The following is a 17440-nucleotide window of genomic DNA, read 5'->3' as shown; positions in this document are numbered from 1 at the left end:
TACAGACAGCACCATGTTCATGTCATGTTCTCCCATTGACATAGTTATAGCTTCTTGGAGGTGGAGTACCTATGCCGACGTGAGGTCTTCCGTCGGCATAGGAAGAATCATCACTAAGCGCTACAGCGCTGTAAGTGTAGACAAGGTAAACTTGACCTGGAAATAAGGGTATAAATTACAACCAATGTTATTCTAAAGTGACAGGAAGATACCAGGAATGTGTCTTCCCTCAACCAACACGTTTTTCTGTATAAACCAAAAACAAAAATCCAGATTTTGGAATGATAGATACTTCAAGACAATATTCAATTATTCTAAAACAATACATCATTCCCAGTGCAATTTCACAGGTTATTCGGTTAAATATAAGCATGCTGTTTAAAAAGTTTCCAAGTCATCTGTTAAAACTATGGTGCATCTTTCTGAGATGTAATCCTTGTTTATGAAAAAAATATTTTGTGGACAATCCTCAGTGATTATAAAAGGTCAGTACAAGATCCTTGATATATATCAATACCTTTATGTATTCAATCCAATGCTGTAAGAGAACTTGCACTCCACCTCTGACCCGACTGAACAACTGATATAGAAGAGACAAGTCTTGAATTCTGTTTTCATCAAGAAGGTGGTTTAAACCTGTGGGTTTGAAAGTTTAAACATCTAAAAAAGGTATAATCACTGGAAGTGATCCATGCATGCTACTGGAATGTAAGGAACTTGAAATCTCATGTTAACCCAGCCATATTATTATTCAATATATCTGTTTCTTCTCCAATGGATTTACTTGTTGATTTTTTTTTTTTTTTTTGCAGTCAACTGCCATTCTGTTTTTTGTTGTCTAGCCAATCTGAATTAACCCTGTCTCTGAAAGTCTTTGTATCTTGGACTATTGTACTATACATAACTATCTCATCCATAAACTTTGCTCACTCATACTTCATTGCTCCTTTAAATTCAGTAATAAAAAAGGTTACGCTCCATTAGTCCCTAGGAAGCTTTGCTTGGAAGCTCAGAAGTCCTAAATCTCAATTTTTGCAGAAAATTAAGCTTTATAACACTATAAAAAATGCAAGTGTCTACATGCAGCCAAGCAGCTTCTTTATTTTTCATATTAACCTCTTGGTAGCAGATGTCTGAAAAACCACAGCTGAGTCCAGGGACATCACATAAGTAAGAATCCCCAAATCCCAGCTACTAGAAGTGAGGGTAAGAGGGAACAGGTGCGGGCAGGGCTTCTTACCAGAACACCCTCCCACACCAATACCCACATACCATTCGGCTAACAGGTGTCTAGTAATGTTCAAAGTCAAAGGAAAAATATTAAAGCATATTAGATGAACAATTTGTGCAGGTTGCACTCACGTATCCATTATTCACCTCCCTTGGAGCACACATGGTCTCATGACCATGAGGAGAGATTATTACACAGCTAAAGCAGTGTATCTTAACTGCTTTTGACTTCTTTAGAGTAGAGTAGCATGTTTGCTTGCTAATCCTGAATGGTCCCCCTTGCTACAGCTGACTCTAACGCAAAAGCTACCCCCCCCCCACTCGTGATCTTAAAAACGTTACTTGAAGCCTCAGCCCAACATCTGTATTTTAATTCTAGTTTTCCTTCTGCTCTGCAATGTATTTAAGACACCATTGTGGCTCCTTACCTCTGAAAAGGAGAATGGGACTTGCCCTCCTGCAAAATGTTCAGTGCTATTTCATGAACTGAGTAGCAAGGAGTATTAAAGAATGATGTGGCTTGTGTCCTCCCCCAGCACCTGAATGTGTCACTTTCTTTTCAGCACAGGAATGAAAGCCCCGAAGTAGTAACTAGAAACATTTCTATAAAGAAGAAAGATTACCTTTCTGAAGAATGGCTGTTAAATGTTCACCTAGCAGTTGCTTTTCTACAGTAGCAATTAGTGGCTTCCTATAGAAAAAATGTTTAGAATTACTTTTCCTTTTTCTATCACTAACAGTTTTAAATCCCATTTGAAGAACAGACTAGCCTGAGTTAAATCTACACTTGGCAGGATCCTGCCCAATAACTCGGGGCTGTGTGTTTAACAAAACAATATATAAATATATTTAACCTGTTTCCCCCCAGTAGGTAACTACTTGCTGAGGAGGGATTTATAGTAAACTCATCACTATGGTAACTGAGTGCCTCAAGGTGATGCACAAGATGGATCTCATCAGGGCAGAAAGTTAGGGAAGCAGCTCCTCAGGGAATATGCTTCCTTCAACCTCATGCAAGAGGGCATTCGGGTCTTGCAAGAGACCATAAAGCAAGGAGACAGTGACCAGGAAGGAGCAAAGATGACAGGTATTTGAACCAATAGCTCCTAAATTAGAATGGGGACTTTGCTAATAATGGACTCAGGAAGAAGGGATCCACTGAAGGACCTAGCAGGCTCTTACTTTAATGGCTGAGGGCATGGAGAGTAGGGACATCAGGACTGGAGAAACAGCATACACAGCAGTCCCAAATCCCCTCCCTCAGAGTTCATCTCTGATGCTGCCTCCTCATCCACTAGAGCAACGTTTCTCAAATGCAGCCACCAGCAGATTTTTTTGCAGCCATGACAGCCTTCCAAAGCATGGATGGAGATTTGGGGGGAAGGGAAGGGGAGCTGCAGCCTCTCCCTGCAGCACCCAGCTGTTGCTCCTGAATCACTGTTACCAAGGGCTGCGAGATGTGCTGCCTTGGTGTTTATTTTGGCACCGCCAGCAGGGATCGGCGTCCTGCACCAAGCGGCTTCCTCGGGGGCTCCAAGCAGCACTTCTGGAGACACGTGGGGCTGGTGTGCACAGCGCTGGAGGTGGCTATTGTGTTCAGTCACCGGGACACTCCTCCGCTTCCGCCAGGCTGGGGCATGGGGAGCCTGGGACTCCACAGGTGGCCAGAGAATTCCTGACACACCTTCCCAGGGGTGGGCCTTTGCTGAAGGACTATGGCAGGCAGGGACAGAGAGACTGGTTTGTCAGAGTGGCCAGCAGCAAGAGCTGGTGGCCACACACTGAGGCCACCAAAATATTTGTTGGGAGAACCCCTGCACTATAGTAAGAGGCCTCTATCATTCAGTGACCTGCTCCCTCCGAACTCCAAGGTAAGACCTGCTACCCATGTACTCAAAGAGGGCCATACATCCTGTTGCAGTAACCAGTAACTTCCTCCCAGTAACCACAGCAGTGGCCTCAGAATACGTCTCTCTAGGGGAATTCCAGCATCCCCACCAGCCACCTTCTGTACCCGAGTCCACCCTAAAAGGTAATCTTCATTTTAAGTTTCCAGGGTAATGATTGTGTTATCTAAGAAACTGACATTCAAGGGGTTTTCTTCCTTGAATGGTATTTACATCCTTAACCAGTTTAGAGTTTTCCCACTGAGAATACCTGGTAACTATTGCTGGCCTCTCTCTACTTTCGTTAAGAAGGTAACTGAGTATTTGCTTATACAGGTAGTTGCCACTGCTAGTAGGAACACAGACTCTCTCACCTAAAACGACCCACAAATCAAATTAATTGCCCAAAAGTCAAATCAGCCTCTAATCTGAACCACTTCAGTTAGCTGTGCAAAATAAGACAAATGACTGATTGGCTCGAAGCAGTTTTGGGGAAGAGGAGAAGCATTTGGCAACTTACATTACATTACATCTGAATACAAATGATACATTAGTCAATAACTGTAGTTATTTTGTGTGGCAAAAGCCTTCAACAGGATTAGAACTGAATGGCTAAAGATACCAAGCCAAGGCAGATCACACACTTACTGTGTACTCTGATCCAAGTATGTGATAATTCTGTCTGCTTCTTCTTCTAATCGCTTGTTGACATGATGAAGATACTCTGGAACCTGAAAAGATTAAAGAGTTATTTTACTGTTTACATAATGAAAAAATGTTGAAGAAATGCTGGGACCAAAGTCTGACAGCAACAGCTACAGACTAATTTTGGGACCAAGAACACCAGGCCCTAGAGTGATGGTGCTTGAGTACATTTGCCACAAGTACAGTTTTTAAAAAGGTAAATGTGAGTCACACTATTGCTGAGAACATTTCCTGCTACCCTATGCATGAGGAGAATGCACTACAGGAACACATTATTCTGCTCTCTCTCAGCAGAGATGTTCCATCAGTGGCTGCAAACAAGAGGAAAAACATAAAATACCTCTCGTTCTTGCATAAGTCTCTGTCCCTCCGCTGCATACAGACGATTAGTCTCTTCCAAGAATCTATGTTCAAAAGAATCTTGATAAATCTAGGGAATAAAGAAGAATAATTCAGTTTAAAGCATATAGTGCGTCCTGGAATACAAGTGTGGTACTTTTTTCAGTTTTCTGCTAACTGAAGAAAATGTACTCACCTGCAAATCAGAAAGCATACTTAGAAGGCTTCGGAGCAAACTCCTATCAATAGCCTCACCATTTCTTTCTCTCTCAATCAGGAGAAGAATGCCGTCAATGGTCTTGTTCTGAACTTTCTGATCGCTAATTATATGAGTTCTAAACAACTCTAAACCCATATCCCTAAAAAGATAAAAAAAGCCTCTTAAATAATTTGAAGCAGAACCACCTCTGAATTTTTTATTTTTAACCATCACAATAAAAACAGCAGCACGTTCTCGATTCTGATGCTCAAATATTTACTGAGTTTCCTAAGCCATTTCAGAGGCGAGTAAACGCACAAATATACAACAATAGGCAACTATCTAAAGTAATACTCTCGTACACATTCTCACACATGCAGATACAAGTGAGATTTATTTTTGATAATTACTTTGTTTTAGGACATTAACCTTCTTAGCTTGGATTAGCTGGATTTAGAAAGATTAAAAACTGATGAGGCTTAAAAAGTGTTTCCTCAATTTAACAGGAAGACTAGCATATCTTCAAAGATAAAGCAGTTTTCTCAAAAGAATTAAGCATGGAATGGAAGCCAGGGTTCTAATCTCAGCTCTATCACTGGTGTCCTTAGGCAAAGATTTTAAATGATGAATGGTGATTTGGAGGCAGGGATCTCAGTTTTGAGTGTCCAACCTGATGCGTTAAGTGGGTCTGATTGGAGAGTGGGTGCTCAGTACTTTCCAAAAAAGTTAGACCTTTAAGGGGTATATCAACTTGGACACCCCAAAACTGACCGTAACCGCTCATTGATCACGTCTTCCCTATGACCTAGGGGTGTGATTTCCCAGCTCATACACTTGTGCTAGCTCAATGAGAGCTATTGAGAATATAAATAGCAGTGTGGCCATGGTAGCAAAGGCAGTGGCATGGCTTAGCCATATTGAATACAACCTCCCTGTAGGTATGGACTCAGCATGGGTAAGCCATGCTATTGCAGTGCATGTTTATACACTCGTTCTCACCAAACTAATGGGAGTATGTGTAGATGACCTGGGAATCACGACCTGGGAAGCCTGAGCTGGTACTGTAGACATAACCTTAGTTTACCCCTTTATAAAATTAGGAGTTGTACATATTTGTTATCCAATATATTTAAAGCATTGTATCTTTAGAATGTTACACATGTACTAAATATCCTCACTATCTTTGATAGCCAGATGTGTAGCCAATGACCCTTTGACCCTAAATCCTGGCTTTTCAATTACTGAAAAGGCTTTCTTGTATTATGCAAACTGGAGTTAGACGGCATCAGTTTGGTTAAAATTTGGTATTAGTCACTGCAAAACTCTCGCAGTTCATGGAAATGAAATTCAAAACATTTCTCTCTTCTAGAACGGCAAAAATAATTGTAGCTAGCTGCAATCCCTATATTTCAAATAGTAAGAATTTTTTTTTTTAAAAAAATCAGTTTTATTCTTTGCAGCCTTACCAAATAGATGGCAGCATTGAATTTTGAAGAACGTAAGTTCGATCCAGGAACAAAAAGATACTCCTAATCATGATCTGTTGGGGAGGAGGGGAAAAAAAGTCACCAGCTTTTTTATATCAGTTGAAATTGAAATGCCATATACCTGTATATATGTATGTGCTAAAATTACCAACAATTCCTGGAATATTCTGCATTTATTAGTATGCAGTGGGATGTTTTAAGTATGATCAACATGACATTTAGCATTTGATTTAGGGTGGGAAAGAATGCAAAACAACATTTAGACATGAACCAAGGGTAAAATTAGTCTCTGAGTTACAAACACGAGGGGAAGGGCTAGCATATACACACACAACGTGTATTTCAAACGTTTATTCAGAACCAAAGCCATATGTTCAGAAGTACATCTCAGGGAAGGGCTTTCAAAGCTTCATTTCTAACAAGTTAGATGTCATTTCCTCCTATAACAGAAGCCTTTACATTAGACATCAGATAACATTTCAGAAGCACAAAGTGTATCTGTAAAAAAATGAGAGAGATAAGTAAACCGTCAGGAATAGACAGGTTTGTTTTTAAAAGGAAAAACAACCCCTTACCATTTGTCTGCAATGATCTTGCCAACATTTGTCTATTTTCTTTAGAAAAAGAACACTGTCCAGCGAATCCATGAAAAGGCAGTTAAGAAAATTGTGACAAAAATCCCATAGTTTACATTAGCCACCTAAAAAACTCAACAGTACTTGTTTGCTTTTTCACAATACTTTCAGTAGAGCGCATCACAAATTCACTAGCTACCTTTTGGAAAGGATCAGAATTTTTTTTCATAAGCTATTTTTAGTTTATATTAGTGTCATGGTTATTAACAGTAGTTCAAGACCAGGGTAAAATTATCAAAAGCACCTAAAAATCACTCAGGAGCCTAAGTCCCATTATCAAAAACACGTTTGGACTCGGAAGCCTAATTTAGGTTAACGATAATGCTTTGTTAGCATATGGAAAAACTACAATTATATGTTGTTCTATTAAGATAATGATTTTCTGGAGTGTAAACATACAGAATGTTTCAGGCCACATTTTCAGAGGGACTCAAACTTACAAAGTTTGCACAGGAGATCATTTCCAAGCACAAATGCGAGAATTAAGGTGTCTAATACCAGACATGTGACCCCAAATCTTATAGATACATGTCTAAACGTAACATTTGCATCTACATTTTACTGTGGGCACAAAATATGCAGGTGTAAAATTAGTGGGTTATTGAAAGTCTGCCTCTTAGTAAAGTACTAGCAATAATCCATTTTCCATTTCAGCAAGAAAACTTTAAAGATTCCAAACCAGTAACTGAGTACTTGATATTTCTAGACTCTGAATACACTTCAAAACTAAAGTTGTTGAAATTAATTCTTTGTTTACCTGCACATAAAGCAGTTTCAGGTATCTTTCTGTGCTTTACAACAGTTGATGCCATTGCTAATACTTACAAGGTGTTATAACAAACAGTTCAGGGACTGCATTCATTTTGCTCTGTGAAGATCTCAAATGGCTTTCCATTTATCTTATAGTTTGTTCTTTCTATTTCTGCCAGCCACAATGCCAAACTATAAGATAATGCTACCTCCCCAAAGTCATCAACGGATGCACAAGAAACATGACTCCTGAGATTGACAGGTGAAAAGACTTTCAATTAAAGGATATTCTCTGAATTGGTGAATTTGTGCTTTGATGTGGTCTTCACAAATTTGTCTCAATTGTTTATACAAGTTTGCAGAAATCTTGTAGGAGCAGAGATTTTCGACAGCCTAAAGTAAATAATGACACAGATATAGCAAGATAAAAAATTAATTTCTCCATGTGGCTTCATTTAAAAAAAAAAAAAAAAAGCATGACATGTTTGTTTTTGATCCTTGAGCAGATCTACGTGCTCTGGAACTTTACATTACATACTGCTGCTTTCACAGCACAGTAGATGTACGAAGCACTTTACAGCAGCAAAATGACACTACGAGGGCCCGCCCTTAAACAGTTCACAACCCACGGGTTTACAGACTTGAGTGGGAGTCTTAGCATATGTCTACACTGGAATGAAAGACCTGTAGCACAGCTACAGCTGGTCTGAGTCAGCTGACTCAGGCTCACCAGGCTTGGGCTGCCAGGCTAAAAACGGCTGTGTAGATGTTCAGGCTCATCCTAGAGCCTGGGACCCTCCCCACTCGAGAGGCCCCATCGTTTGGGCTCCAGCCTGAATGTTGGCACAGCAATTTTACAGCCCTGCAGCCGGAGCCTGCAAGCCAGCTGACCCACACCGGCTGCAGGCGCTTAATTGCTGCGTAGACATACATTAAGTGCCCAAGTGAGAAATGCAGGAACAGAGGTAGTTCAATTTTCCAGCAATATATGGGTTTTATTACTCTGAAACACAGACACTTAAGGTTTTATTTTATGAGCTACTAAACTTACCAAGCCATTTGCAGTTCCACTGGGAGAGACAGGGAAGCCTTAGTGCAAGAGAGCATGATTTCCAGTGTCACCCTTTCACACTCTCCACCTCAAGTTCCCTCTAAATCCTGCAACATCTCTCCAGGTCACACCAGCCTAATTATGACCTCAGATTTTTTTTGGTAGTGCTCTGTATTCCACACTTTCTCAATAAAATATCTTAAACTACCTGAGGGCATATTAAACTATGAGCATTTGGTTGTGGTTTAGAAAAAATGGATGCATGCATCATGGATGTTTTGGGGGGGGGGGGGAAGTAAAAGGCTGTGAAGATAAAGTCTGTAGGCATAATGGCAATGTGAAGTCACATTGTTTGTTATGTGGATGGACCCTTACCTGGTGTTTTCCCAATTTGTATTGATTGTGTTTACATGGAATGCACATGAACAGCTTTAAAGATTAGGTTAACTAAGGTGTTTGTGTAAGAATATGTGGGTATCTGTAGAAGAACCAGTCTTTAGTTCCACATGTAATGTTTCCATGATTTTCAGACTGTATTTGCTCAGTTCACAAGTAAAAATGCATTCCAACAGCTAACTCAGCATGGGATCTGACAGTTAAGTTGGGTTCTTTCTAGCTTCTGCAACAAATACCATCAGTAAAGACTCTACAGTCCGAAGTTAGCAATTCTGTGAAATAAATGCTGCTCACTCACCCATAACTATATCAGCTCCAAAGGATGAACAGGGAGTAAAAATTAGTACAAACTTCTTTTGTCAAAAACAAGCAGTTAACTCTGAATATATATGGGACGCAGATTTACTGAGTTAGAATTCATCATTTTTTCAAGGTAGTTTTAGTCATGAAAGCAAGATGTATCAACAACACATACAATACAAAATGCTACATAAGCACAAGATGGTTGAGTTCTGGCTGCCGGGAAAGCCAGAACTGAATTTCCTAATATTTGAGAGTTTAAATTCTCAGTCTTGAGTTTGTTTGTTTTTTTAAAAAAATTGTATTAATCTAACACAATGGTTTTCAACCATTTTTTATTTGCTGACTCTTAAAATTTTTTGAATGGAGGTGCAGACCCCTTTGGAAATCTTAGGCATAGACTGTAGACCCCCAGGGGTCCATGGACCACAAGTTGAAAACCACTGATCTAACAGAAAAACTACTACTTTGAAGTAGTGGCAAGGTTTTCAGTATGACTTTGTAGATAAAGGCCATCTCTACTAGTTAACAGATTTGTTTGTCCTTTGAGTGGTAGATAAGCCCATGATTCACTGTATTTTTTAAAAACACATTTATTTGCATTTCTGCATTATTCAATACAGTACAGTTCTTTGTTCAGTTTGATGGCATATGGGCTGGAGTTTTCTCCCTTTCTCTCGTGCTCTATAGCCTATGTGGTCAGCTTCTAACTTACATACCATTAAAATGTGAGAAGTCATATCAAAAACTTTCAAGTAAATACAGGATATAACCCCTCTGCCACCCAAATTGGCTTTGGGGTGGGGGGAAAGACTACTACTGGGGGCTGAAAAGATGAACTGTCACCTTTGAGACAGATGCACAACCCTTCTGCGGCCGTTCTTCTAGTTAATAAGCAGGGTTAACAATGGCTGGCTCTCCAAAGTCCCTAGGCAATAGTTTCTGGCCAATCATCTGCTCCTGATCTGCACCCCTCTTTGCCAGTCTATTCTGAGGTGTTACAGAGTCCCCCCCCCCAACCTTAGAAAACAGGGGTTGCATAAATACCCACTCCATTTCCAACTCTTTGCATGGATGCAAGGACTTATGCACTTTGGAGGACCTTCTATAGGCCCATTATGAATGGATGGATTTCATCCCATGTGCATTTATTTCAATGTGTAATAAGTTAAAAAAAAACTCAGATGAATTTATTTTAATGTATGAAACTTCACACATATACATGCATGAGCACATGTATATCTGGAGTTCTACCCAGTAATAAGTAGGTGAAAATTCACTACATGCTTGTGTCAAATAGGATTTTCAAACCTTTTGTTGACATAAGAAATCAAATACAAAATACATGCATTTTAACGGAGAAAAAATTCCACACCAACTATGAAACTTCACAGGTTTCAGAGTAGCAGCCGTGTTAGTCTGTATTCGCAAAAAGAAAAGGAGTACTTGTGGCACCTTAGAGACTAACAAATTTATTAGTCTCTAATAAATTCTAATAAATTCTCTAAGGTGCCACAAGTACTCCTTTTCTTTTTATGAAACTTCAGAAAACACGACAAGTTGTTTTTCTTTGTTTTTTTTAAAAAAACAGGCGGATAGTGGGAATTTCTGCTGAAAACACTGTCCTTTTAAATGGAAGTATCTCCACTGATACTGTACAATTGCTACTGCGATGTTGTACTAGATCAATATTTAAAATGATACCGTACAAGACATTTTGCTATTGCTAACACTGCAAATAATCACACTATCTACTGGCGGTTCACAGAAGTGGGTTGTTCAGAATAAGATGCTCTGCCTTGGGATTCTGCACTCTCAGATGCATTAGCCATACTCAGGATATGGGAGTAGGCTCCCCAGACACATCTGGGTATGGTGAAGTTTATATTTGTTTTGGGGGAGGATAAGGAAGAAGAGAAGCAGGGGTTGGGGTGGAATCACAAATGAAAATACCACTGCATTGGCTCAGATTGGAAGATTTTCTGAGGCCACAGCAATGGGTACTTTGAGAAATGTTTAAAAAGCTGACCTTTCTTATTTATAATCATCCATTTAAACAGGGAAGTCTAGGCTTCTACTTTTTAGTATTGATGTACTGAAGAAAATTATTCTGGCAAATAAACATTTGTATAAAGCTTTCAGTTATCCATTATTATTTAACTGCTTATCTAGGTGCACTATTCCCCAACTTCAACCTGAGAAGTAGAAGTAGTAACACAGTGCTAATGGTTCATGGTCTAAAAAATTAAAGGCTAAAAAAATGTTCACTCAGTGGGATTCTACTGGCACACAGATGTGTCAAACTAAAACCAAGAAGCTTAACTCTGTTCAAACACAAAATATGAATAAATCCTTTAGAAGAGTGTGGGAAGGAACTTCTATAGGCTTTTTTTGGGCCATTCCTCTCTCTGCTTAGATAACGATGTCTGCCAAAGCATATTTGGAATCAGATCCATTTACCAAGCAGCTGTTCACAAGCAGCACTGATTTATTTAGCATTTAAAATACTAGCAATTGCTATTACTATTTTTAAATTAAGACATTTATTTTTAGATTCAACTTAGAGGGCAGTCAAATATGAAACGTTCCTATTCACTTAAATATATTTAAATAATTGTAACATTATGGTTGAAATTTTCAACACATATGTCAGGATATTCAAAGTCATGATTCTCAAAGTAGTTGTAACTCACTCTCCTTGAGCATAAGTAGCACAGTGAAACCTGGTTTGATATCAATCTCTAAGAGGGCGACTTCATTTTAAACTACTACTTTGAAGTATGGCAAGGTTTTCAGTATGACTTTGTAGATAAAGGCCATCTCTACTAGTTAACTGATTCGTTTGTCCTTTGAATGGTAGATAAGCCCATGCTTCACTGTATTTTTTAAAAAAACATTTATTTGCAGTTCTGCATTATTCAATACAGTATAAGCCTATTTGTCCGGAGCTTAAATACCCTGAAATTAACAACTGCATGTGTATCTAATTTGCCATCAATTCCTCCAAATGCTGCAAAGAAGGCTCTTTTTATTGTGGAACCACGCACATGCCAAACATGAAGTTTCTCAACCTTGCTGGTTTTGATTTAAAAGTTCAAAACAAGAATCTAAAGCGCATGCAACATGTGCTGGGTGAGGGGGACAAGGACGACAAAAAAAAAAAAAAATTCAGCCCATATTCAGGCAATTCAACCCATCCCAAATTTCAATAAGACCTAAAAATAGAATGTCACCATATATTTGCTGGAGCCAAAATCACATTCAAAATTCACCTTTTTGAGAAAAAACATGGAAACCTATCAAACGATAAAACTTGAAAATAGAACAAAATAGAAGTACCTCTTTATAACTGCGTGCAGCACTAGGGTGGTACAACCCCCCCCTAAGTTTAGGAAGTCCCAGTTATTTTGACTAAACAAATTTAGTTAAGTAACTGTACATAAAGAATGCACAAACAGAAATGTAATTATATAAAGACTGAAGAGCTTATAAAAAAGGTCTAATACTCAATTTAGACCTCACAGCATTCTTTAAAAACAATAATAATCAGGGCAAAATAATCATTACTAATGATGGGGAGGGGGAAAAAGGAGTTTAAATGTTTTCACTGTCAAATATACATAATTCTAATGACAAGCAATGACAACCAAACGAATATGATTTTCATGAAGAAATATGGTGACACATTTTACACCTACTTTAAAAGTTAAATGAATTTTTTTTAAAAAAATGGTTGTTTATGATCCCAAATTATGAATAGAGATTGTGTTTAGACAGACACAAATAGATTACATTTTAATCCAAGTTGTCCTTTTCTTACCTAAACACCAAACGTTTTAGGATTTCATGTTTCTCCTTGAGCAGCTACACAGCACAAACTCAAAAGCAGTAGTAAAGGGAATACAGCTCCTTGCCTTATTTAATTCGTGTCAACTGTTGCAAGGGAAACCACACCTTAGATTATGCTCTTGGCAGGTAAAAAGGTTCTCAGTTCAACTTTAGCTCTTGCAAATCCTTTATTCTGGATTTTTAAAGTCACTTTGAGAAACTGTTCTAAGTAAATAGTTCGTTCACTAGGAAAGTAACTACAAAGTGGCATATTTCCTTTTTTTTTTTAAATCACAAAAATAATTTTGAGAATGAAAAATGAACAGAGTATATCCAGATTTTATTTAGACTGAATGGATTTAAATATAGATCGGGACCACTTACCTGATAGAGCTCTTCTAAATTGTACTTAATTGAAGTACTGTTTTGGATAGCTTCCACAGCTTCTTTCAATTTTTGCCAGGTTTCATCTGTGTAGTTTTCAGGCAATTTAGGTTTATCTAGGATATAAACAAAAGTTGAGATCCTGTTTAAGGAGAGCAGAAAATTCTAGTTGTTTTATAATGTGAAGATGACAAATTTGCAAAAACACTCTAGCTTCCACTAAAACATAAAGAAAGTCTCTTTAGGCATACATCAGATTCTGCTTTCACTGTTAGGTAGCAATGAAATTCTAAGTTTCAAATTGACTCACTTGACTTCAACTTGAGTCACCCTGTTGTGCCTGCACATCACAGCACAGCACTTGGGGCAGATACCGTACACCGGTCTATAAACTCTGCAATACCTATGTCTTAATAGTTCAAGTGAAAAAATATTGTCAGTCTATACTTTCATTAATACTGATTTTTTATTAAGCTAGCAGCACAGGACAAAATAATTAGAAAGTGACATACAGATTGATCATCATGTGTTGGTAAAATGAAGCCAGCCCTTTTTAGAGATGTGTGACAGATGTTCCAAGACAGATAACTGTACCAAGTGGAAAACTGGTGAAGGAGATCTAGCCCATCAATTTATGCAGGTTTTAAGCTATATTTACACAGGAAACATTATGATTATAGACCTTTGTTTGCAAAGAAAATTTTTCAATCTGAACCAATGCAGTGGAGTTTTCCTAGGTCTGCAGGTTCTGGGCAGTAGGTGTTTGTTATGTTTTTCAAGCCCTGTTCTTTATGTTCAAGTATGTCAAACTTGGAAAGATTCAACTCCACTATCATTTAGTACAGCCTTCTTTCCATAGCTCCTCCCCACCGTACATTACCGTCAATAAAAAAGTATGTAAAAGAGGTTAACAAAAATTTCCTAAATCAAATCCTCAGTGCTGTGGCGAGTTTAATTTTTAAATCATAAATCAACCACAAAATGATTGCCTAAAGCAAGTTTATGGCAATATTTGGGGATTTTTAATGACTTTTTTTAATATTAATTAGCTCAGTAACAGGATCCTGGGAGTAACACTAGCTTCTGGCCAGGGCTGGAAGTGCAGCGGAAGTGGAGACCTTAACACCTACGAGATGGAGAGTCTTACAGTGCTCAACAGGAACCCTTCTGAACAATTAACGAAAATGGATGAGATGCCTAAATTATTGGTTCTCACTTTCTTTTAGACAGGATCATAGTCACATCTCAAGGCATCAGAAAGTATCAGGACAGAGCAAACTTAGAATTCTAAAAACAAAATACTTAAATCAAGTGATCATTGTTTTAGGAAGAATATTGGGATATGGCAAAGGAAGGGAGGGGAGGGAATTTAAGGAGAAAGACATGTACGCTTTCAGGCCAAGTTTGGCCCACAGTTCAGGTTTTGCAAACCCAGTTTTTAAACAAAATTAAGACAACAGAAATTTGTGATTTTTGGGGGGTGGGGGAAGAGGAAGTCATAATAGAGATGTATATTTAAAACAAAATACCTATTTCCATACAGTGTCGGCAATATTCCAGCATTATGTTAGTTTCCCATTCAGGTTCTTATGCACTAAGTAGAAATGCGATTAGCCCACTTTCACCGTCAAAGTGGAGTGAATTTATACATAAATAAAACAGTGAAAATTACTGTTTTTAAAACATTCTAAATTTTAACAAGGTGTTCTTAGTAACACAGATAAGGGCATAATTAAAAAATATTTTCAATCTGTCATTTAATACTGACTCAATAAACAGCAGTCACAGAGCTGGTACATTTTTGAAGTGTCAGACAAAACAATTTATAATGTGCAACAAGTGCTCACAAGAATGTGTAATCTACAACATTAAACAAACAAAAAAGTTGTGAAAAGCTACTGCCAATATTCCATTCACCTACAACCTGTAAGAGAAGCCATAAATGAAGTCTAGACTTCAATTCTCACTATCATGCATCACCATCCTAAAATTCCAGAACTGAGTCAAACTAAATGAGGTTAGTGCATTCCGCAGTAGGGTGGAAGAACTTTTCATAAGTGCTATCATGAATACCACAGAGCAAAGTTATAATCTAATTTGAGCACCATAAATTAGCACTAGATATAGATTCACTAAAAACTTACTGTCCTGATTAAGATAAAAAGCCCCTCTCCTCTTGTATATCTTTAAAGCATATGAAGCACCTCAGTATCTTTCGGGATGCAATGTTATATAAACCACCGTTTGTTCAATGTGAGGGAGGAGAACAGGAGTAGGGAAATACGTTGTCAGACTAACATGAGGTGGTGTAGAGGAAAGAAACAAGGAAAGCTGTATGAAGCTTGGATTCTGCCCATGGTTTTCAGCTAAAGCGACAAGCAGCTCCTTGAAAGCTATGCACATTCCCTGCCTGCTCCTATAGTGGCCCATAATACAACTACTTGCTGAAATAGCTCTCAGGCAGCATCACATCAGCCCTAGCTTTGCTTTTCTGCTTCTGCAGCACCCAGCTCTGCCACAATGCTGCCTGGCCTCACATAGCACTCCAAAACTTAAGCAACAAGAGCAGCACACATCCTTCTGGTGAGAGGGTGGATAGAGAAGTGGGGCAACAAGGAGAGGAAAAGGCAAAAAAAAAAAAAAAAAAAAAAAAAAAAAAAGTATGACAATCCATTAGGAAACCTGGGGAAGGGAACAGCAGCTCAAGCATAAAAGCTTAGTAATCACCTACAAATGTAAGTTATTTAAAAATGAAATAAAATAGGCAGAGACCATACTGTGATGGACAAAATGAGATGGACAATTAGCCATTTTTAAGAAGATATCTTCTGCAGAGACCTATCAAACACACTGGACTAAACTATTTGTTGTTTCTGGAGTTGGAATTACTACATTAGGGATATCAAATGGTATCATTCTGAATAAGGGCGATTTAAAAGCAAAAATCAGGAGTATGAGGTCTCAAATCCTTCCTCTCAAGAGAGGCAATGAAAAGTGCCTTAAAAGTAATCCCAAATGATGAAGTTTGCCTCCAAGTGCGTATTAGATTTGGCAAGTCTACACCATAAGAGATTATGTTTCCCTTTTACATACAGATTCAGACGTTCATCACAGAAGAGTATTTCCAATAAAACCTATTTACAAGCTAACGGGATAGCTTGTCATGTTGAAATAGCACATGAGTTGAGTGTCAACTCATCAAAGTTGAGGACAAATTATGGCTTGTTATTACCTTTAAAGTTCTTGATCACTAACTTCTTGGCAGAACCAGGTTTACTGTTGGCGAAACTGGAGACCGTGGAGGAGGCAGCTTTGGTCAAGCCATTTGCATGGTGCCCCACAGCCACTGAAGAAATTAAAAGGCTTTTATTTTTGAGCTGTTGCTGGTGCTGCTGCTGAAAAGAGGCAGCAGGAGAAGAGGATGAGGAAGACTCTTCAGCCATCTTCACATCGAGTCCAATAAAATCCAAGGAGTCCTCAAAACGCAGCTTCTTCTGCAGATGATGGTTGGATGAGGGGCCCCCTGAGGAGGTGGTGATGATGGAGGAAGATGATGATGAGTTGTTTTTGGAAGGAGAAGAGGAGCAGGAGGAAATGGAATCAAACTCTTCTCTTTCAGAGTTGTTGCTGCTGTTGTTTAACTTTCTCTTCTTGCAGGAGGAGGAGGAGCTGCTGCTGCTGCTATTACCATCAGTGGCAGGTCTGACCTCCTGAGCGGCTGCTGGGGGGTTGGGGGAAGAGAAACCTGTGGGAAACATGAACACACAGAGGTGATCAGACTGAGGAGCATCAAATTCTTTTGGTGTGACAGACAAAGAGAGAGTTAGAGTCAGTCTCTGGTTTGTCTTCTCTCAGAGGAGTCTCAACTCCTCCTTTTTGCCAGCAGAGTCGTTCAGTTCCCCCCCCCTTCACTTTCTTCTCTCGGTAGAATCACTTATTTCGTCTCTTCACTACTCCTTTGTTTCTTCTCAGTGGTTTCTCATGCCTCTCTTGCTTCTATGCCTCTCAGCAGCGCCTTTCTTCCTTCTTCTCTCCACCCACTGGCCTCTCCCAGTCCTCCTCGCTACACCTGTATTCTACCTTTTCTGCTCCCACTGGGGTCTCTCTCCTTCTTTTGCTCCTACCCTCTTTCTTCAAGAGGAAATAAAGGGTGGGTAGGTGAGTCTCTCTCGCTCCCTCTTGTCTATAGACCCCTTTCTCTACCTCCTCTCTTCCCCGTTTCCTTCCTCCCTCTTCTTCTCCTTAGCCCC

The 17440-nt window shown here is 38.9% G+C and overlaps 1 protein-coding gene across 1 annotated transcript in view; it reads right to left on the bottom strand.

Moving 5' to 3' along the window:
- The window catches only part of CUL4B (cullin 4B), a 31586-nt gene that overhangs the window by 13640 nt on the left and 506 nt on the right, over positions 1-17440 (bottom strand). Inside the window, exons 2-11 of the mRNA XM_038416142.2 lie at positions 16423-16935; positions 13191-13306; positions 7521-7624; positions 6422-6491; positions 5826-5899; positions 4357-4519; positions 4162-4251; positions 3765-3847; positions 1854-1921; positions 518-636 (exon numbers count right to left, since the gene is read on the bottom strand). Of these exons, the coding sequence (XP_038272070.1) occupies positions 518-636; positions 1854-1921; positions 3765-3847; positions 4162-4251; positions 4357-4519; positions 5826-5899; positions 6422-6491; positions 7521-7624; positions 13191-13306; positions 16423-16935 (1400 nt within the window). The remainder of the gene's footprint in view (positions 1-517; positions 637-1853; positions 1922-3764; positions 3848-4161; positions 4252-4356; positions 4520-5825; positions 5900-6421; positions 6492-7520; positions 7625-13190; positions 13307-16422; positions 16936-17440) is intronic.

The sequence above is a fragment of the Dermochelys coriacea genome, chromosome 9 (genome assembly GCF_009764565.3).
Source record: "Dermochelys coriacea isolate rDerCor1 chromosome 9, rDerCor1.pri.v4, whole genome shotgun sequence".
Classification (NCBI taxonomy): Eukaryota; Metazoa; Chordata; order Testudines; family Dermochelyidae; genus Dermochelys; species Dermochelys coriacea.
The sequence above is the reverse complement of the archived record's forward strand: the minus strand, read 5'-3'. Positions and strand labels throughout refer to the sequence as shown.